General features: G+C 37.7%; 2 protein-coding genes across 2 annotated transcripts; one reads left to right on the top strand and one right to left on the bottom strand.

Moving 5' to 3' along the window:
• The first annotated feature begins 1 nt into the window (after window position 1).
• On the top strand, window positions 2-6439 carry LOC129745960 (S-adenosylmethionine sensor upstream of mTORC1). Its single transcript, XM_055739359.1, has 3 exons — window positions 2-35; window positions 4762-5065; window positions 5706-6439. The coding sequence occupies exons 1-3, from the start codon at window positions 19-21 to the stop codon at window positions 6432-6434; spliced, it is 1050 nt and encodes a 349-aa protein (XP_055595334.1). The 5' UTR covers window positions 2-18; the 3' UTR covers window positions 6435-6439.
• On the bottom strand, window positions 2206-4504 carry LOC129745961 (glutaminyl-peptide cyclotransferase). Its single transcript, XM_055739360.1, has 2 exons — window positions 4002-4504; window positions 2206-3483 (listed from the first exon to the last, which is right to left on the bottom strand). The coding sequence occupies exons 1-2, from the start codon at window positions 4101-4103 to the stop codon at window positions 2542-2544; spliced, it is 1044 nt and encodes a 347-aa protein (XP_055595335.1). The 5' UTR covers window positions 4104-4504; the 3' UTR covers window positions 2206-2541.
• Window positions 6440-22101: the final 15662 nt, after the last annotated feature.

Below are 22101 nucleotides of genomic sequence, written 5' to 3'. Positions count from 1 at the left end.
AACGAATTGTGGCAATAAATGAAGAAACCTGTGAGGTATGTTTTCCGTTGAATTTTCTTGCAATTAAGGATTTTTTTTTTGATGGTACGTAGGTACCATGCACGCGAATTTTATTTTATGTCAGTATGAATAAACCGTACAAGTTTAAAATCTCTCAAAAAAATTAACTTGAATTTATAGTTTGCATTCTTGTAACAAAAGAGTTTTACAGAAACTAAGTTCAAGAACTTTAGGTCTTCAACAGTGGCAGTTTAAGAAACATGTTGAAAAAGTTGATTATATGCAAGTTTCTTGAGTGTGTTCTGTTTTTCAATATCGAGAACTTGAACATCGAAGACTGTCCGGATTCCGACACCTAAAATCACTTTTAAACCTTTTTTTTCTGATTCTCGATTTTTATGTTTCCTATTTATTTCAGAGATCAACATTGCATTGTTCTGTAGCTCAAACATAGTTTTCGAATAAGATTTTTTTTATCTAAACAACCATTAGTTTCATGAAAATTGTTCTTTCAATTTTCTATAGACTTTCTGAGGGAAAATCAATTAGGGTCCTACGCCGTTTGGCCTAAAGTCATTTGGCATAAAGCCGTTTGGCATAACGTCGTTTGGCATAAAAGTCGTTTGGCATAAAGTCGTTTGGCATAATGGCCGTTTGGCATAATGGACGTTTGGCATAATGGTCATTTGGCATAATGTCCGTTTGGCATAATGGCCGTTTGGCATAAAAATATAAAAAATTATAAGGTAACATAAAATGTTGCTAAACATTAAAATACATAAGTTTTTTTTCAATTTACCGATTTTCTAGGTTTAATCAAATCCCTAGGAAGGCCCCGTGTTTCTAGGTTTACCCAAAGCTAGGGACAATCCCCTAGCCCGGTCCGCAACGCGAAGCGTAAGGACCATACTTCATTTTAGTTCGAACGCGAAGCGTGAGGAGGCTTCCTCGAAATTTTGATTCATCATTTTAGGACGGCCACGTCTTTCTAGGTTTATTCAAAGCCCTAAGAAGGCCCCGTGTTTCTAGGTTTACCCAAAGCTAGGGACAATCCCCTAGTCCGGTCCGCGACGCGAAGCGTAAGGACCATACTTCATTTTAGTTCGAACGCGAAGCGTGAGGAGGCTTCCTCGAAATTTTGATCCATCATTTTAGAATGGCCATGTCTTTCTAGGTTTATTCAAAGCCCTAGGAAGGTCCCGTGTTTCTAGGTTTACCCAAAGCTAGGGACAATCCCCTAGCCCGGTCCGCAACGCGAAGCGTAAGGATCATACTTCATTTTAGTTCGAACGCGAAGCGTGAGGAGGCTTCCTCGAAATTTTGATCCATCATTTTAGGACGGCCACGTCTTTCTAGGTTTATTCAAAGCCCTAGGAAGGCCCCGTGTTTCTAGGTTTACCCAAAGTTAAAGACAATCCCCTAGCCCTGTCCGCAACGCGAAGCGTAAGGACCATATTTTATTTTAGTTCGAACGCGAAGCGTGAGTAGGCTTCCTCGAAATTTTTATCCATCATTTTATGCCAAACGGCCATTATGCCAAACGGCCATTATGCCAAATGACCATTATGCCAAACGACCATTATGCCAAACGGCCATTATGCCAAACGACTTTATGCCAAACGACTTTTATGCCAAACGACGTTATGCCAAACGGCTTTATGCCAAATGACTTTATGCCAATCGGTATACAATCATCAATTAGTTTGCTTCACCTAACCGGATTCCAAAAATTCAGTTTCCACGGGAAATCGTGCCTGGAGTAAATAAAATTAGTCACATTGATTTGAAACCCATTTTTCTTCTTTTCCTTGGTTGATTATCAAATTCGGAAACGGAAAATTGGAACGGAATGCTACTTTGAAGTGGGAGATGATTGATTTCGTATTTAAATGATTGTTTCGAAATCCGAGCAGTTTTAATTCAACCAAAAAAGTGTAAATATTTTTTAAATAATCTAAGCCCTGCGGGTGAGCCGTTGTATCTTTTTCGAGAAATTTATGATATTCACGGCTATGTTCTTTCTTTCTTTAATATCTCACGTTTCTCTAATACATACTTTCCATCACCTTTGAAAATGTGATCATTTCTGGTACCACGCACAGGGTTAAAACAAACGATCTTCAGACCAATGACTCGTCGTGATAAAAGCAGTAAGACAAAAAAAAAAACAATGAGTTCGGACAACATATAGGACGACAATCTTATAAAAACAGTTTAATGGCATTCATGTTTTTCACCTAAAACTGCTAAAATTACTACCTATTTACATTTCAATGGTTCGTCAACCGGGTTAATAATACTCAACAGTGTTGAAAAAGTACCGAGTGCCGAGTTGCTGCTGGGGAGGGACAAAGTTAATAGTTATCTAATGCCGGAGAATCACTGCTCTGTGATGGTCTTTTAAGATTTAAAAATTATTGCACTTTTAAGTCAACCTAAAACAAGTTTTAGAATTTTTAAAGAAGGAAAAAACTGGTAAGCCATTTAAAATAATCGAACGATTTAAAGATCGTCGCGCTCCGATGAGCGCTTCGGCTCGGGTCATGCCCGCAGGTGCAAATATTCGGCCACGAACACCCGGAATACCTTGATCAGATTCTCGACGGTGCTCATATCGACGGCTTTGCCATCGTCGCTCAGTTTGTGCCACACCTCCGGGAACGGGCTGGGGATGACGTGCAAGATCGGAACATTCCGCTGCAGGAAAGGGACATGGTCGTCTTCGATGTAGGAATAGTAGGAATGGGGCTGGAAGTAGCGAACCGTGCGCTGGCTCGGAGTTACGCTGCTGTAAGTGTAGCGATCCAGGTGACCGGCTTGATCGAGTCGTTCTTCGGAGTTGACCAGCTGGACGTACCAATTTTCGGTGTTTTTGAAGTAACTGTAAAAACTGGGATCGGGAACACCAATCAGATCCAATAGAACGAATAGATCGATTCGTTTCAGTTTGTTTTCGGTTTCCCAGCGAGCAGCCAAATGTCGGGCACCGTAGATTGAATCCTTCGGTCCCCACTGCTGAAAAGCTTCCTCTCCATCGAAGAAAATAAGTTGAATGCTCAGAGAGTCGTCGGATTTCTTTTCCGCCAGTTGTTTTTGCAGCGATCGAGCTATTTCCATCATCATGGCACATGGCACAGCCGAATCAGTTGCACCGATAAAAACCTGATCCTTGAAGTACTTACTATCGTAATGGCACGCTAGCACTAGGAATCGTTCTGCGTTTGGATTTAAGGTGGCAATAATATTACTGAACCTAAGTTTGCCAAAAATTGGCGTTTCGTCGTCAAACTCGTCCAGTTCCACGCTCCAATCTAGCTTTCTCATGTAATCGGCGATGTAGTTACGAACCTTTTCGTGGCTAGGAGTACCGACTACCCGCTCTACTAGAAGGTTTTTCAGAATTTCGTTCATGTTACTGTCCTTCGAGAGATTTGCCAAATTTCCAATCGTTGCTAAGGACAGTTCAATGGGACGGTGGGATTCCTAGAAACAAGAAAATATTATTAACTGGTGATTTAATAACAAATGAGAGTTGGCTAACGAACTGAGTGTTTTTAAGTAAGTAGCTTGAGTTATAGTTATCAGTCGGAAACGATTTTTTCTAGGAATTATTATATTTCTTAGAAGAAAGCTAAACAGAGTAAAGTCGTTGAAGGAGATAATTGTTTTTTTTACGTAATTTCCAGTAATAGCTAATTAAAGAAACCGAGACTTGATTGAGATTAAGAATTTATAAACGAATCACAACTCGAACCTTTTTAATGAAAGTTAGAATAAGAATCGTTTAAAATAATTGATAAACAGTTTCACCAGAATCTAGGTTCGAACTAGAAATGCATTTCATATATCAATTATGTACATGTAGGCTTTCATCGTATGAGCTCTAATGAGGTATGTACGTTCTCTAATCTCAAGGTAATTCGTCAGCCTTGACGTATCGCTGTGATCTACCAGCAGAATTCGCCAAAAAAACTATAGAAATTTCAATCCAACAAACTTACCCTTTTAAGCTTGATGTTGTCGTCATCCTGGAACCGGACCTGGGCGGAAGTTTGCAACAGAACCAGCGCTAGTGAAAGGAATACGCAGTGAAGTCGTGGCATTTCCTTCGACTAACACGTAAAATAAACACACCACACTCGGACGGCTGCGGTTGTTAGAATATTGGGGTGCTGTCTAATAGGTTTTATCGCTTGGTTAACCTACGGGATAGGTTTTTTGGCTTGTTCTTGTTTACAATAGGAACACTTGCGAAACCACATCAAATTTGAATGGGTTTCAGTATGGCATTGAAAAAAAAAATTAAGCACAGAAAATTCACATGAATGCCGTACTGTATTGGTACGGTCGAAATACCTCTTGGTAAATAAAACAGCGTATATTTTAACATTCACACACGAAAACGAGCCTGCAATGAAAATTGGTAAGCAAACACATGAATGACTTTTTCTGGCCTCCAGCGGATATCGGGTCAGCTGCTTTGCGGAGGCTTAAATTTGGAATGAATGAATGAGCACGCCACAACGGGACATCGCGTAAAAATGAATCAAAACAAACACCCGTTGCTGAAAACAAACCGACAGCATGAATGGAAAAGGGATTCATCGACTGAGAAATCAAAAAGGGGTAGCGCACAAAAACAAAGTTAGAGTCGAAACTGCATTTTGGCTTCCAATTAAAAGATTCTCTGCAGTTAAATTTATAAATTTTATAAAACAATAACGCTAATTAAACTCGAACTTATTAAAATTTTTCTATCAGCTACAGTATGGCATCAGAGGAACAGCTGGCGCTTTCAGGGCTAATAAAATCGGTCCACCAGCGGTTGCGGGAAGATGCCAGGAGTCAAAATCCCGCTGAAGTGTGGCATCAACATCTACAGAATCGATCACTGCTAAAGGAATATGCCAGCGCCATGCACCAGCTGGCCACTAACTATTGGGACAAAACGATGCAGGTCGACAGCAAACGGGACAACAGTCGAATCGAGTGGACCGTCAATTCCTGTAGGGATTACTTCCGGGGGAATCAGCTTGTTAATTTCTTTCGGGAGAAAGATGAAAAGGTAATCCTTTTTTCATTTAATTAAAAAACTACATTAAAAATATGAATCTAAAATTAATTTCTGAAATCTGATTCTGAATTCAAAATCTGTATGCTAAATTTGAACCTGGAGTCTAAAATTTTGGAATTCTGAAACTGAAATCCGATTCCAAATCATAAATCTGAAAGTTAAAAAAAAAATTTGAACCTAAAATCTTAATCTAAAATTGAATCTGGAAGTTGAAAAAAAAAATCTGAACCTAAAATCTTAATCTGAAACCTGAACTAGAAATCCGAATCTGAATTCTGAAACCTGAATCTTAAATCTGTTTCTGAAATCCTATTTTGTAATCTGGTTCTGAAATATGAATTTGAAATCTGAATCTGAAATCTAAATCCGAATATGAATTTCAAAAATGAAACTGACATCTGACTCTCAAATCTTAATTCTCAAATCTCTAAAAGCTGACACTGAATCGGAATTCTGAATCTGAAATCTGAATTTAAAATCTGAATCTAAAATCTAAATCTGAATCTGAATCTGAAATCCGAATCCAAAATCTGAATCTGAAATCTGAATCTAAAACATCCTAAAAGTTTAATCCTGAATCTGCAGTCTCTGCTCTATCCAATATCTCTCAAATTGTTATTTAACATTTCAGGTAATGAAAGCAGTCGACGAAAGCCATTCCTTCAAATACGAACCATATCAAGTTCAAAAGATCAAACTTCTAGACGTTGGCAGTTGCTACAATCCCTTTGCAGCATTTGAGGATTTTGAAGTCACAGCAATAGACATCGCGCCAGCTCAGGACTCCGTAAAATATTGTGACTTCCTAGAGGTCCCTATTATAAGCAGTAATTCAGCGTCGTCCGATTTCGACCAAAATTCTTCAATAGAGTCCATTCCCAGCTCATACTACGATGCAGTAGTTTTCAGTCTGCTACTGGAATACCTTCCATCACCGGATCAACGATTGCGTTGCTGCCAAAAGGCGTACGATGTCCTCAAACCGGAAGGCATCTTGCTCATCATCACCCCTGATTCGCGCCATCAGGGTGCCAATGCTAAACTGATGAAAAATTGGCGCTACACGCTCGGTTTACTGGGGTTTTCACGGATCAAAATCGAAAAGCTGGAACACGTCACCTGTATGGTGTTTCGGAAGTGCGTCTTCAAGGAGGTGGCCCAGCGGTGGTGCACGATTTACAAGGAAAGCTATATGGAACCAATACTGCAGATTCCACAAGACTACAACAATGCTGGGGGGTCCGGCAGAATGGACGATGCTGAGCAAAACGACGAATTGGTGGTTCGATCGGAAAGTGATATGGTTGAAATCAAAAACATGTTCGGTGGACTTCCATTCGTTAGCAATGAAGAAAGTTGAAATAAAAGGCATATCATTTCTACATCTTTTTTGTTTATATTTTTTTTAAGATATACAATGCACTGCAAAATTGTTACTTGGGATATGTCTGGCAATGTCGAACAGTTACTCAATGAAGAAAACGACTCTCATCAATTTCTCTTTACCTGCTCATTTCCAACATCTGTCATCAGTCTAAAACTTTCTTTTTTCTAATCTTGAAATGTCCAGTTCTTGGTTAAAAAAAATCATAAGGTACACCGGGGTAAGTGGGGACGCGGGGTAAGTGGGGACGGTGGCTATTAAAACAATACTGTCCACTATTTTTTCAAACTTTTAATGCAGAATGTTAAATTTACTTGTAATCTATCCAATAACTGTAAAAGAGATACGGTTCCGACGATTGCGGATGTTTACGGTGACTTTTTGTAAATTTTCTATTTTTAACTACGATGTGGAGTTGATGTGCATCTTTTTCAATCGCAAATTTCTCGTAAACTAGCTGGTTCTTGACGAAAAACTCTTCATTGAAACAATCCTTACATTCAAAACAACCAATTAGGAAAAGAAACGACCGTTAAAAATATAGAAAAAAGGGTTTATTTGCAAAAATCTAAAATTTTGTTTCCAAACCCTACCTGGGGTAAGTGGGGACGGCTTTATAAATGCTTGATGTTTACACATTTTTTAAATTTTCTCTTTTTCATTCAATACAATTTAGCTTTATTTAACATTCAGATCATGAAAAGTTGGGAAAATTACTTGTTTTTTTCTAAAATAAGTATATATTCTCGATAATATCGGATTACACACAAAAATCATTGTAAGATGCCTTATAAATAGTACCATGAACTTTTTTCAAAATTTCGTACGGTTCGAGCAATAAAGTAACGTATTCAACCAAAAAAACACAAATTTGTTGAAAATTTCCTGAGAAATCAAAGGGAAAATCTACCGTCCCCACTTACCCCATAAAGCGGGGTAAGTGAAGGCACCAGCAGTCCATAACAATTTACGTGATAACTTTTTTCGCTTTGCGTCTATCAAGCTCATCTCTTCAGCATTTGTGAACAACATGTTCTGCATCACATTGAACGCGATTTTATCAAAATTGACCCACTGCTGATTTTTTAATGATTTTTTAAAGTTGAACTATACGAAAAACCGTCCCCATTTACCCCGGTGTACCTTATTACATTAAAAGTTTTTAAGCTTGTCTTTGTTTTTTTTTTGTAAATTCTTTATTTGAAACGGCTCATACCTTTAGGCTTTAAGGAGCCAAATTCTTTTTGTATTTTTTACAATAGTTTGCTTATATCTAGTTCACTTTTTGGAGGAAAAAAAAGAGGATAGATAGGGAAATATGAAAATTAAAAGAATTATAGACGAAGATCAATAGTTTTAAGGAAAAGGTATATTTCAAACATATAGTCCAAGTCAACCACAGCTAACACATCCCTCACTGGAACGTTGGGTGGTTTTCCTCGGGCCCGAAGGGAATCTATGAAGTTCGCTCTGGCGACAAGGTGGTCCTCACACGACCAAACAATGTGCTCGATGTCATGGTAACCTAGGCCGCAACCGCATAAATTGCTGCCAGCAATATTTATACGATAGAGTACCGCATTCAAGGAAGAAAGATTGGACATGAGGCGGGAAAATATACGAATAAAATCCCGACTCAGGTTCAACCTATTAAACCAGGGTTTAAGGCTTACCTTTGGGATAATCGAGTGGAGCCACCGACCCAACTCATTCTCGTCCCATCTGCGCTGCCAGTTGATAAGAGAGTTTCTCCGTGTCAAGAAGTAGAATTCGTTGAATACGATTTCACGCTGGTAAATGTTGCCTTCCATCGCACCCACCTTCGCAAGGGAATCTGCCCTCTCATTGTCTGCTATTGAGCAATGTGAGGGGACCCAGACAAAGGTGATGGAAAAGCAACGTCTTGATAAAGTGGTCAATATATCTCGTATCTTTTCGAGGAAGTACGGCGTGAATTTTCCTGGTCTTATAGAGCGGATTGCTTCAACAGAGCTGAGACTATCAGTTATAATTCAATTATTCAATTGTTCAATAGGTCGTGTGGCGATACTATCCAGAGCGCAATGAATAGCAGCTAATTCTGCGATGTACACGGAACATGGTGACTGTAAGAGGCGCTAAAGATTTCGTTGAACACTCCAAATCCTGTTGATTCCTCTATAAATGATCCATCGGTAAAGTACATTTTATTTATCGTAATCTGGGCTACAAACACGAGTTGGAGAGAACGAAGAAGGGTTTACCTGCATTGACATGAGGACATGGTATAAAGCATGGATCACTACAAATCTGGACGCACTATTTATTTTACCATAGTGCTCCTAGTTGTCGGATCTGGAATGTTTTGGCAGCACTTTGTAGAGGAATGTTTCTTCTACCAGTGCTGAAAATTTCATTACGATTCGTTTTGTTTCAAAAAAGTTACACGTGATGGAAGCCGCGAGATGAAAATAAATTTTGAACACCCACGTCAAAAACCCGACGTGGTCGGGTTCAAAAATCGCGAAATCGTTAAAAATGGTCAAATCAACCGTGTGTAGCGTTCTCAAACGTTTCCGTGAGATGCGTACTATAGATCGGCAGGTTCATACCAAGCGTCATATTGGAATCCTAGTGACCTCCTCCTAGTGACAATCCTACCAAACGCATCGCGAAAACCACTTTTTTTAGAGGAATTTGATATGTGATTTCGAACTTTTCTCTAAATTAATCCTGATACAGAGTTTAATTTGTGTATTTAAAGTTTCCAAAGTAAAAGCTTGAACTATTAGGCTACTTAAAAACCAAATTTAGCCTCAAATATCGAATGATACAGCAGATATAAGCCGAAACTTGTATCATTTTGATCGGATTTTCAATCCATTAATTCTAATGTAGCCGATACCGAAGGGAAGCGGGTGATATTCTCGCGCGGACGAATAATATAAAACACGTTTTTGCTTGTGTCGCTTTATATTTTGCGTCTTTACTTGTACGCTATCGAATCGAGAATGACGAAACGGAAAATCAACGAGTTTGATACAAATGTTCGTCGTTAAACGCCGTTACGCCGGACCTATCAATTTTACACGCTAGGAAATCATCGCTCAAATTCGTATTATCAATACGCTCAGATTAGAATGCTACAGCTCGTCCATCCTGACAATATTCTGTTGACCTCAACAGTTCGCTTAGTTCAAATTAGTTGACGCATTCTCGTTTTATCGCAGACTATTTACAATATTTACATTTGTTTTTCAGAATCGAAACTAACCTATCGTACTCGCTTACAACTACTATTTACATCAATTTACATTTTAATCATTTAATTTTGCGCTTTATCATCTTTTTCATTGAGACGTATCTCGTATCTCTTTTTATATCGTGTTCGATGTTTCGAATTTCTATCGCGCTTCTCTCGAGTATTCATTTCAAACGACTTATCACGCATGTTTTCGTTTTGTTCTGGACTGCCTTCTTGAGTTCTCAAAAGATTAATTTCATAATCGCGATTTTTCTTCGATTTCGCTTCAAAAGATGGTTTCTCGTGTTGTTTACCATTTCGACAATTTTTCTTAAAAATCTCGCAATCGCTTTCTGAAACAACTTTCCTAACATCGTTGTTTCTAGCCTCTAAACTCTTAGATTCAAGTTTCTTCATCGCGTTACAATTAAAATTGTTTTTGAATTTCAAACCACCGAGATTATTGTCTTGAAAAAATCTTCGACCTAGTATCATATCAAATTTAATAGTATTATCTGGCACCACTGTCAAGTTAGCTACCAAAACATTCGAGTCAACGATCAAATTAGTCGAGTACGCTCCTATAACTTCAATTTTCGAATTATTTACTCCTACCAACTGATTATCGCTAGCTGCACTTAAAGCTACACGGCTCCCGAAGAACGATTTCTTCACCAGATTCACCGGACAACCTGAATCAGCAAGTGTCTGAATCGGCAAAACTTTTCCTCCTATGATGACATCACTTTTCAGCATCGAATTGCCATCGACTTCGAGAAAACGTTGTTCCTCCGCTGGTTCGGCTCGTTGTTCGTCTTCTTGATCGGTACCTTCGTTTTTCGTTTCGGTTTCGCTTTTCTTATCGTCTTCCGTATTCGTCTCCGTAATCACACACACCGGGCCGCTGGTATTATCGATTTCGGAATAGTTAACCGCTTCGCTTGACACCATCGTTTTCGCTGCTTCTTCTCGCTTGAAACACCGTTCTTCGCTGTGTCCAACTTTGTTGCACAACCGACACCTTGGACGACGTTGCGGTTGGGGACAATCCGCCGAAAAATGTCCTACGCCGTGACAGTTGTAGCACTCATCGTTACGCCTCGGTTTTCTGTTACCACCTTCGTTTGCTCGCTGAACCAAATTCATTCGTTTCGGTTCCGCCTCCGGATGGTTGCCTTTTGGTGCAAAATTTCGACGTTTGCACATTTCTTGGTTCGCCTCGCAGTACCGCAGGTGCTCTAACAGATCATAAATCGAACAAAATCTGCTGGTCGACAAGCTGGTGTACAACGGATCGTACGACAATCCGCTGATGATGTATTTGATGACAGCACCATCGCTGACGTTGCCCTTTCGTCCCAGAGCAGTCATTCGAAAAACATAGTTTTCGTACGACTCGTTCGCTTCTTTTATGCCTTTTGCCAACTTGCGGTGAATGTCGGCCTCGTCCTCTTGATCCGGAAACGCCACCTTAATGCCCGTTTTCAGATCAGCCCAACTCGAAATCGCTCGCCGCACTCCCTCGTACCATTGTTGCGCAGCACCACCTAGTCGACACGTTGCGTACAGCAATGTCGAGCTCTTCGACCAATGGTAAAGCTTTTCATAGTGATCTATGGTTGAGATCCACTCCGTAACGCCTTTGCCTTCACGAAATACCGGGATTAACTGCCGTAATTCTTCCGGATGGAAGTGCCTTTCGGGGACTTGTCGCTCGGAATCGCCTTCCTTCTTCGGTGTAGATTTCGAAGCCATATCACGATCGGAAATTTTATCGCAATCCGGATCGCAAAAAACTTGACTCCGACGAGTTTTTCTGGTCGCCATTCGCTGGTGCTCGTTTTCCACGCTGGGGCTACGCCACCCGATTGGTCCACTGAACACGCTGGAACCACAAAACTTTCGCTCGCTCGCTTCAGGATTATTGATCCGAATGTTGATCCAGATCCCACTTCTGATAATTTGTAGCCGATACCGAAGGGAAGCGGGTGATATTCTCGCGCGGACGAATAATATAAAACACGTTTTTGCTTGTGTCGCTTTATATTTTGCGTCTTTACTTGTACGCTATCGAATCGAGAATGACGAAACGGAAAATCAACGAGTTTGATACAAATGTTCGTCGTTAAACGCCGTTACGCCGGACCTATCAATTTTACACGCTAGGAAATCATCGCTCAAATTCGTATTATCAATACGCTCAGATTAGAATGCTACACTAATTTTTCGTTTCTCATGACTGGTACCGGTCTATGTTTCTTAGAGAAAACAACCATCTCCGATTTCTGAGGGGAAAACTCAATCCCAAGCCCCAAAGCCCAGGAAGACAATCTGTCCAAAGTATCTTGTAAAGGTCCGTGTAGATGAGACTCTGTAGATCCTGTGACTGACACCACGCCGTCATCGGCAAGTTGTCTCAGAGTGCAGCCTTCAGAGAGACAGCTGTCGATGTCACTTACGAAAAAGTTGTACAAAAGTGGACTCAAACATGAACCCTGTGGGAGGCCCATGTAAGATGTTCTTCTAACTGCAATATCTCCGTGAGCAAAGTTCAAATGTTTCTCACAAAGCAAGCTGTATAAGATGTTGTTCAAGAGAGGAGGCAGACCCCGGGAGTGCAATTTGTCTGACAACACCTCTATTGAGACTGCATCAAAAGCTCCCTTTATGTCTAGAAACACTGAAGCCATTTGCTCACGTTTTGCGTACGCCATTTGTATCTCTGAAGACAGCAAAGCGAGACAATCGTTTGTCCCTTTGCCCCTTCGAAACCCAAATTGAGTATCTGAAAGGAGACCATTTGTTTCCATCCATTTGTCCAAACGAAACAATATCATTTTCTCCATCAACTTGCGTATACAAGACAACATCGCTATTGGACGGTACGAATCGGGATCAGACGCTGGTTTTCCGGGCTTTTGGATAGCAATGACTCTCACTTGTCTCCAATTCTAGGGAACAATGTTGTGCTCCAAGAATTGATTAAATAAATTTAACAAGCGAAATTTGGCAGCATACGGAAGGTTTTTCAACAAGTTAAATTTAATTTTATCAATTCCCGGAGCTGAATTGTTGCATGAAAGGAGGGAAAGTGAGAATTCGACCATCGAAAAGCTGGAATCCAGACCGCACCTATCTGGAGGCACGTTCCGGATTATTTTTTGCACAGGTGCAGAATCTGGACAGACTTTTCGTGCGAAGTTAAATATCCATCTTTGTGAATATTCCTCACTTTCATTCGTAGATGATCGATTACGCATGCTTCGTGCCACTTTCCATAGGGTACTCAAGGATGTTTCTCGTCATAAACCACCCACAAAATTCCTCCAATACGCCTTTTTCTTCCCCTTGATTAATTTTTTGAACTGATTTTCAAGGGAAACGTATGCCTCAAAATGGACAAGAGTTCCGTGTTTTCGAAAATCTTTAAATGCTGTTGATTTGTCCTTATAAAGCTTGGAACACTGGGGGTCCCACCATGGATTAGGAGGCCTTCGACGCGCAGATGATTCTGGGATGGGTTTTGTTTGAGCGCAAACTGCACTATCGTGTATCAAACAAGAAAGAAAGTGGTACTCTTCCAAAGGAGGTAAAACATGCATAGAGTTGATTGCTGTTAATATTCTGTCCGAATACTTTTTCCAGTCGATGTGTCTTGTGAGGTCATATGTCATATTAATTGTGTTTGAAGAGTTGACCCCATTGGTGATTGTGATTTCGATAGGCAAGTGATCACTACGATTAGGATCATGGACCACCTTCCACTGGCAGGGCTGGTAGCGGTTTAACAATGAAATAGTAGGGACTTTAGTGACCAAAATTTGAAAAAAAGTGACTAAATAGTGACTTTGAGGACCGAAAAAAGTGACCAAATAGTGACTATGTAGAACGAAAAAATAACTTTGAAGTACAAAAAATGTGACCAGTCAGGCCCGTGCGATGGACCCTTCCGGGGGGGTTTTCAAAATTCAAATTTAGATAAAATTAATAACAATACCAAAAATAAACAATTGAAAAGGAAAGGGTTTTCTTACACCATTTGTCACTCATGTTCAACTCAAAAACTAAAAAAATGACTGATAAACAAAATTTTGGAAACATATTACAATAAATGTTTCAAATTTTCGATAAGTCAAGAAAGTAAGAAATAAATTAGTTTCAAAAGAATTTCTTAGCAAATTTAAAATTAAAAAATATCTGAATTCTAAAATAAATGTAAAATCTTGTACAAAAGAATAGATGTTAGGAAAATGATAATAATTGTTAATTTTTATTCATCTAAATTTGGAATTCTTTTCCTCATTTTTAACTGGAAGTTTAGGGAGAAATTCCGCTGTAATTTTTTAATTTGAACAAAAAATATTTAATCACGATTTAAAATGTAAATTACCGATTACTGAATAAGAAATGAATTTTGAACCGAATTTATTCAATGTTTGATGTTTTAATTTAATTTTATAAAAAGAAGAGTATATTTATAATTATTTTAAAAGTGCCAGTTATAGAAGCCAGACATAAAAACTTTAATAAAGTAAAATCCTCCATGTTCAACTACACTGACAAAGAAATGTTAGAAAATGAGTAATTATGTGAATGATAAAAACTGATAAAAAAATAAAAATAATGAGTTCAAAACTTTTGTTATTAACACTGCGTATTAAAATTTATTTTGAAAGTTGCTACTTAGAACAATTTTTCAAACTTTTGAGATTAATTTAAAAATCATGATCGATCCAAATATATGATTTCATATAAAAAAATATTAATAAAAAGTTTTTAAAGTTTCGTTCGCAGGTTTTTAAGCTTTGAATTACAAGCTCTGAGTATTTTGTCTCTTTTGATTAAAATATTGGGTCCTGAAAGAACAGAAGGTTGAAATTATGTTTTTTTTATTTAAAATTTGGAGTTAAAGGCGTATGGTTGAAGAACACGAAAATTTAGAATTTAAAAACAAGGAAACAATTGTTAAAAATATGTCTTAAAAAATTAAAAAGTTTGATTAAAAAAAATCCGGCAAGTTGATTATAAAATTGAAAAAAAACTGTACAATAAAATTCGGTAGATTTATTTAAAAAATTGAAAGAACAGTATGGAAATAAAAAAGATTAGTTTTTAAAAACATTTCAGGAAGAGTTTTTTCAATAAACATGTTTCATCATAACCATTTTGGTGCTTATTTTTTCAATTATTGATTTGGTAAATAGTGTCCTCAACTAGAAATTTTGTCAAATTCGGCCATTGAGTTTTGGTAATAAAGAGTTTATTACTAGTAAAATTGATAGATAACTGATTATGGAAAAATGTCATTACAAGTATTTTTGACATCACAGCAGAAAGTGTAAAAAACTTGATTCTATTTAAAGCTCATTAATTCATATAAAACTTTTATTTCTAAATAATATGTTTTTGATTTGAGTTTTTGTAAAAAGAAAGTGCAGAAACTTCTCTAAAGATTTTAAATTATTTTCATTTCAATAACAAAACCACCGTACGAGGAAAGGTGTGCTCTGATATGTCTAACCTCACTCGAAAAGCGGCGCGTCGAACTGCAGCAAGGTTTTATATTCGACACATTGACCAACCGTATTGACTGTGCTTACATTCTACAACGTGTTAACATTTATGTACCAACGAGAACACTTCGACAACGCCAGTTTCTTTCTATTCCTCGCCACCGTACTGCCTATGGCCAAAACCACCCTATTGACAAGTGTTGTGAACTTTTTAATTTAGTGTATAATTTGTTTAATTTTAGTATGTGCAAACGTCGTTTTAAAATAGGCTTAAGAAGAATTTCCTAGTTTTTAAGTCATCAGTCTGTACGGTAATTAAACCAAAGACGAAATAAATAATAATGAATATAAAAGCTGATAGAAATATTGCATACATATTTAGATTCGGGGAACCCAAATAAGTTGAAATTACCGTTTAAATTCATTGCACCTAAAAAATGTAATTTTTGTGGCCTTGTGTAAATTTTTACAACCCTTTTTTTAAGTATTTAGAAGAACGAAAAACACCGAATAAAATTGAGTCTGAAATTGTTTTTTAAAGAATATTTCATATCATCATAACATTTGTTATGACATAAAAGATTTTTTTTTCATAAAAAAAACGGTTCGTTTCAATCTCAATCTTAGTTACACTTCTTCATAAAAACCCATTCTAACTAAAGACGAGATAGGGTTTTTGTATATCAAGTTTTGAGTTCCAATACAAAAGGTTGATTGAACTAAAAACTAGAATCTACAATCAAAGTTATAGTGTTTTCGTTTATTACCAGTGGTAACCTAGTTATCCACGAGTTTTGCCCGAACTGCTGTTTTTGTGTTCGTTTATTAATTCAGAAGTCCACAAGTTTTGCCCGAGGTTTGAACCTCAAGCAGGCGGTTGCAACCCGTAGAAGTTGTCAGTGTTGGGGGTAAGCATAAGGTTGACTATAGCAACCATATATTTGCATCGTCCCGGGTGACGATTCTGTTTGTTTATTCGGAGAAAGTTTTGCCCCGCGCCAGTGGAGAAAAACGAAAACGGCATTAGTTTCAATTCACAAACGTCAAATAATGTGAATGTCGTAGATCGAAATGTCTCAAGCCAAGGGTGATTCATGCCGAAATTCCGCCGGAGGCGAAAAAAATTTCTGACTGACTGATCAAGTAATTTACCGTTACTACCGTCAATATCGACACGCGCAATTCAAATTACTCTTTCATTGGTTTATTATCGGTGAAAAAAGTGACTTTTGGTGATAAAAGTGACCATTTTCCGGAAAATAGTGACTTTAGTGACCAAATGATGAAAAAAGTGACTTTTTAGTGACTGACCCAAAAAAAGTGACCAAGTCACTAAAAAGTGACTCGCTACCAGCCCTGCACTGGCAATCAATTGATAGTGAATTTGAGCAGAGCGAGAGGTCAATTGCACTTTGTCTTGCAGGAGGTTTAGGTACTCGTGTTTTTCACCCGTGTTTAAAACTGTTAAATTGAAACTGTCGCAAATGTCACAGATAAGAGTAGAACGACTATCGTCAATTTGTTCTCCCCAGACAGTTCCATGGCTCAGGGCTCAGGGAGCACTGAGCACAGGTTCTCTAGGTCAGGGGTTAGCAACGCGCGGCTCGCGGTCCGCATGCGGCCCGCAGGGCCTTTCTGTGCGGCCCGCCAAGCCCTCTCAGAATTGACTTTATTTTAAAACCTTTATTTCATCGAAATTTATTGGGAAACAGTTTATATTCATGTGTACAGTATATTTTCACACATCAATGGAAAAGGTTTGCTGCTTGGTTGAAATTAGATAAATAAAAATAAATAGGATAAAATACCATGCAAATATTGTAATATATTTAAATAATTTAGGACTCAAACGGAAAAACCGGCACAATTTTCACCGATGCTTCTTTAACGAAGACAGCGCGCGTACAGCTACGGGTGGTTGCATATTGAGGAAAAGTAGGCAAGGGGTACCAAAAGTTTCTCATTGGTGGGGGGTGGAGACGGAGCGCTTTTTGACAGCGAATTGTTCGCCTACCATGCCTACGATTACGATTGCCTGTCACAAGATGGACGATTCCGTGTATTGGTATAAGAACACACCCGAAGCTGTACACGTCCTGCACGAAGATGCAACATGCAATGACAGCTGTAACGGAAGCTCATTACCAGGACAGCTAGTTTCAACAGGTACAACATTCCGTTGCTTGCATATCTGTACCAACACGTGAAAAGGATGTATCTCCATATATGGCGAATCGAGAAAAACGCGTTTGAAAAAAATACAACCAATTTTAAATCGCTAATTAAAAATCACTTGAAATTTTTACTTGTTATGAAAGACAAACGATTTTTAGAAGCATCCCCCACATGTTAGAATAGAGGGATATCCATTTTCATGAAAATACAACGCGCTGTCGTAGATAGAACCTTGCTCACGTAATATTTTGTCTAACCTGTTTATACACCCTTTGCTATTTTCTCATTTCTAGCTGCAGTTTTAAGCTCGCGTTCATTTGCAACTATGTTTTTATGTTGAATAAAGTGTTAAATCTTTACCAACACATAAAAAGGATCAATCTCCATTTATGGCGTATCGAGAAAAACGCGTTTGAAAAAACTACAACCTATTTTAAATCCCTAATTAAAAGTCACTAGAAATTTTTGCTTTTTATGCAAGACAAACGATTTTTAGAAGCATTTTCTATGTGTTAGAATAGAGGAATATCAATTTTCATGAAAAAACAACGCGCTATCGTAGATAGAACCTTGCTCACGTATTATTTTATCTCCCGTGTTTATACACCCTTTGCTATTTTTTTATTTTTAGCTTTAGTTATAAGCTCGCATTCATTTGCAACTATGTTTTTATGTTGAATAAAGAGTCAAATTGATTATTTTGAGTTTGTTTGCGGAGTAGTAGCGAAAAATTGTTTCGGAGTAAAGGATGTATATCCATGTAATGGCAGTTCTGGTTTAAGAATGTTTATAGATCCTTTACTCAAATTGAGTTTTCAATGTAACGGAATATTATTCTCTCAAAAGGGTTTTACCGTTAAGTAGAGCAACTGTTGGCCTATCATGAGGTGCTGAAAATGGGTTTTGTTTACTTTTGGAGATAGATCCTTTTTACGTGTTGGTACAGATATGTAAGATTAGTAGGCCAACCAAAAATTATAAATGATAATTGCACAGAAATGTAAACAAACTTGAACAAAAAATTTGTTTTTGGAAAAAACTTATTTCAATTTAAAATAAAGCGATGTTCATGATGTTTTTCATGATGTTATCTAAAATAAATAAGCACTCATATCTGGTTGTAACTAGTCATATGCATATTTTTACTACTACTAGATTTCCAAAAAAACCTTTGAGTTGATGAAATATTTAAAGCTTCTGAACATAAATTTGAGTAATTTCCACACAAATTATTTCAAAGATTGCGAATTATAACTTATTTCAACTATGTGAGTGCTCAACTTTTTATAAATCATAATTTTGTTTGAAATCACATTTATACTGCTCGAAACTTCATGACGATTTTTGATCCTGCATTCACACGTCTCTGTTGATTGAGATAAAGCGCAATGTTATACCTTTCATTTACCTATCTTGGCTCTTGATAGCTCACTGTAGCTCAACTTGAGAAGGAGGCAAAAAGAGGAAGTGTGGAGTACATATTTGAAAAGTGAAAGCAGCCGTTTATGAGCTCGGCGGTGAGTAAAACAAGTTCAAGTGTGAAAAGTTGGGTATTATTGTGAAAGTGAATTGCATGTTTGTGCAAGAACTTGATCGGTGAAGATTCCCCCCTGGGAATTGGTTATGAAAAGTAAGTTTAATCCTTTTTTTTTTAACTAAATTTATGTTCTGATACCCAACCTAGATTCGATGAGGCGTACTATTTTGGTTTGTCATTAAAAAAAATTAAACTTAAATCTAAACGGGATCCCGAGTTGGCATTTTATTCTGTGGATGACAAAATTATACTCAAAGCCTTGTGTTCGACTGGAAGTAAGTAGATTTATAGATCAAAAAGAAAAAGTAATTAAAACCTAAACGTTCCAGATTCGAAATTTTCTGGTTGATGATTTAAAACTCCTTTTACTATCGAACCCACTTAGAACATAGTTTTACTCACTCAACATTACAACAGCCCAAAACTGAAACAATTCTTATAGTTCATAAAAAGCGCGAAAGAAATAGTTATCAACAAGGTAAGAAATATAAAAGTTTTTTTTTTATTTCAAATAATGCTCCCTACAGTTTTGATTGATTGTTAAATTTTGCAATCTTTAATAGCATGGCGGAAAACAAACAAAGAAACGGAAGATTGCGGACGAGCACAGAATTTTTAAAGAAAAGTGGATGTTAGATTATTTCTTCACTTATGTTAACGATAAACCTATTTGCTTATTATATTCGGAGACTGTATCGGCGTTAAAGGAGTATAACATCAAAAGACATTACGAATCAAAACATGAAAAACAGTTTAAAAACATCACCGGATAACTTCGCATTGATAAGTTTAACCAAATGGAGAAAAATTTAGGAAAGCAACAAACGTTTTTCAAAAGTCATTCTATTTTGTCAGATACGGCAGTCAAGGCTAGTTTTGTTGTCAGCCAAATACTGAAAAATGAAACCTTTTGCGGACGGTGAAATTATAAAAGAGTGTCTGACTGCTGTCGCTGAAATTACATTTCCTGATAAAATTAATGTTATTTCAAACATAAGTTTATCAAGATTCACTATTGCTAGAAGAATTGACGATTTATCTGAAAACATAGTGAAAACGCTTCGTCATCGCATTTTTAATTTTGAATACTGCTCTTTGGCTCTTGATGAGAGTTGCGACGTTACCGATACAGCTCAACTAGCAATATTTGTACGAGGTATAGACCAGCGATGGAAATGAAATGAATATGATGCGATAAAGGTTTTATCCTGAACTGTACACTTCGCGATCTGTACAAGTAGCGAACAAACTTGGTTCCTCTCAATCCATAACAAAATGTTGGTACGGTTGTCACTCGGAGATAACGAATACATTGTTAGACAACATATAGCTCTGACAAGTGAGTAACTTTCTTTGCTCGATGTGTACTCAAATCGCAAGCTGAAATGCTGCACGGAGAATGAGCGTCGATAACATTTTTGACTTGTGGCAGTCGAAGATTCTGTTGGTCCTCTGACTGTCGGAATGACATTTTTGAATTTTTGATTCCGTGACTCTCATGGGAAAATTTAAAAAAAATGTCATGATGCGACACATGAATAGAAAGCTCTTGACCTGTACATGATGGGAATTGATAGGAAAAGTGGTTCGGGGCCATCTGGTCCTGGCCACGGCCAATCTGGCCGGTTCCGGAATCCGAAAAATCAAAATGATCAGATTTTAACTTGCGACACATCAATAGAAAGCTCTTAACCTGTATATGATGGGAGTTGATGGGAAAAGTGGTTCGGAGCCATCTGGTCCTGGCCACGGCCAATCTGGCCGGTTCCGGAATCCGAAAAATCAAAATAATCAGATTTTAACTTGCGACACATCAATTGAAAGCTCTATTGACCTGTACATGATGGGAATTGAAAGCGAAAGTGGTTCGGGGCCATCTGGTCCTGGCCACGGCCATTCTGGCCGGTTCCGGAATCCATAAAATAAAAATGATCAGATTTTCACTTGCGACACATGAATAGAAATGGAACAATGATTATATGGAAAGTTAAAATTGAAACATCAAATGTTTTATTACATGTTCATTGTGTTTTAATAAACTAAATATATTTTGGAAAAAAATTATTTACTATTGCAAATTTTATCGAAAATTTCGCTTTTCAAAATACACTTTTTTATATCCTTTTAAGTGAAACGCCTTCATGTAGGCAACGAAATTAAATTTTTTGAATTTTTTGAATCAATTATTGATGCACCTTTTAAACTTGGAAAAGGACGAAATTCAATATAATTATGCATTCTTATTGTAATTTGGGAACCAGAAACTTTTCTCAAAGGGTAACAGCATTCTAAATTTGAGCGAAAAACGCGTGATCTGGCAGGCATTCTGCCTCAATTTTGATTGATTTTAGTTAAAATTTGTGGGAAGTTAATAAAATACATTGAAACATTTATAGTCTTCCGAAATTGCATACGAGTGTGAAAACGCTAAGCTGTAGTTTCATCAGACTTCGCAGGCAGGTTTACCATATATTACCATATATATATTTACCATGCAAAACTCAAGAGCTTTCTATTCATGTGTCGCAAGTTAAAATCTGATCATTTTGATTTTTGGGATTCCGGAACCGGCCAGATTGGCCGTGGCCAGGACCAGATGGCTCCGAACCACTTTTCCTATCAATTGCCATCATTTGCAGGGCAAAAGCTTTCTATTGATGTGTCGCAAGTTAAAATCTGATCGTTTTGATTTATCGGATTCTGGAACCGGCCAGATTGGCAAGAGCTTTCTATTGATGTGTCGCAAGTTAAAATCTGATCATTTTGACAGTCGTTTTCGTACTGATGAATGTCGCTATAGGCATCCCTGCTTATTAGTAAGAAAATCATTATCTTTGACGAAATGATTATGATAGGATCGCTTCTGTTCGTCAGATGTACATTTTCCGATAAACTCTTTATACCCAGTGGTGCACTTTGAGATCCACATCTTGTGGTCAGCGTACACTACAAGAAAAATATGGTAAGAAGGAGAGCGTAAAGTCTGAACCAACACGGATAGTATTTAGATGGTGTTATTTTGAGATACTCGTAACTCGTTTCTCACAGAGGTCTGTTTGCAATTGTGAGAGGAGTATGTGAGTGTCGTCGACAGGCAACGATGTCAATGCATCGTAGACGAGGTTTGTATGTATTCAATTATCGCTAGAAGCGATTTTTTTCCATCGCTGGTATAGACACTGAATTTCGTATCAC

The sequence above is a fragment of the Uranotaenia lowii genome, chromosome 2 (assembly GCF_029784155.1).
Source record: "Uranotaenia lowii strain MFRU-FL chromosome 2, ASM2978415v1, whole genome shotgun sequence".
NCBI lineage: Eukaryota > Metazoa > Arthropoda > Insecta > Diptera > Culicidae > Uranotaenia > Uranotaenia lowii.
This window is presented reverse-complemented; position numbering and strand designations above follow the sequence as displayed.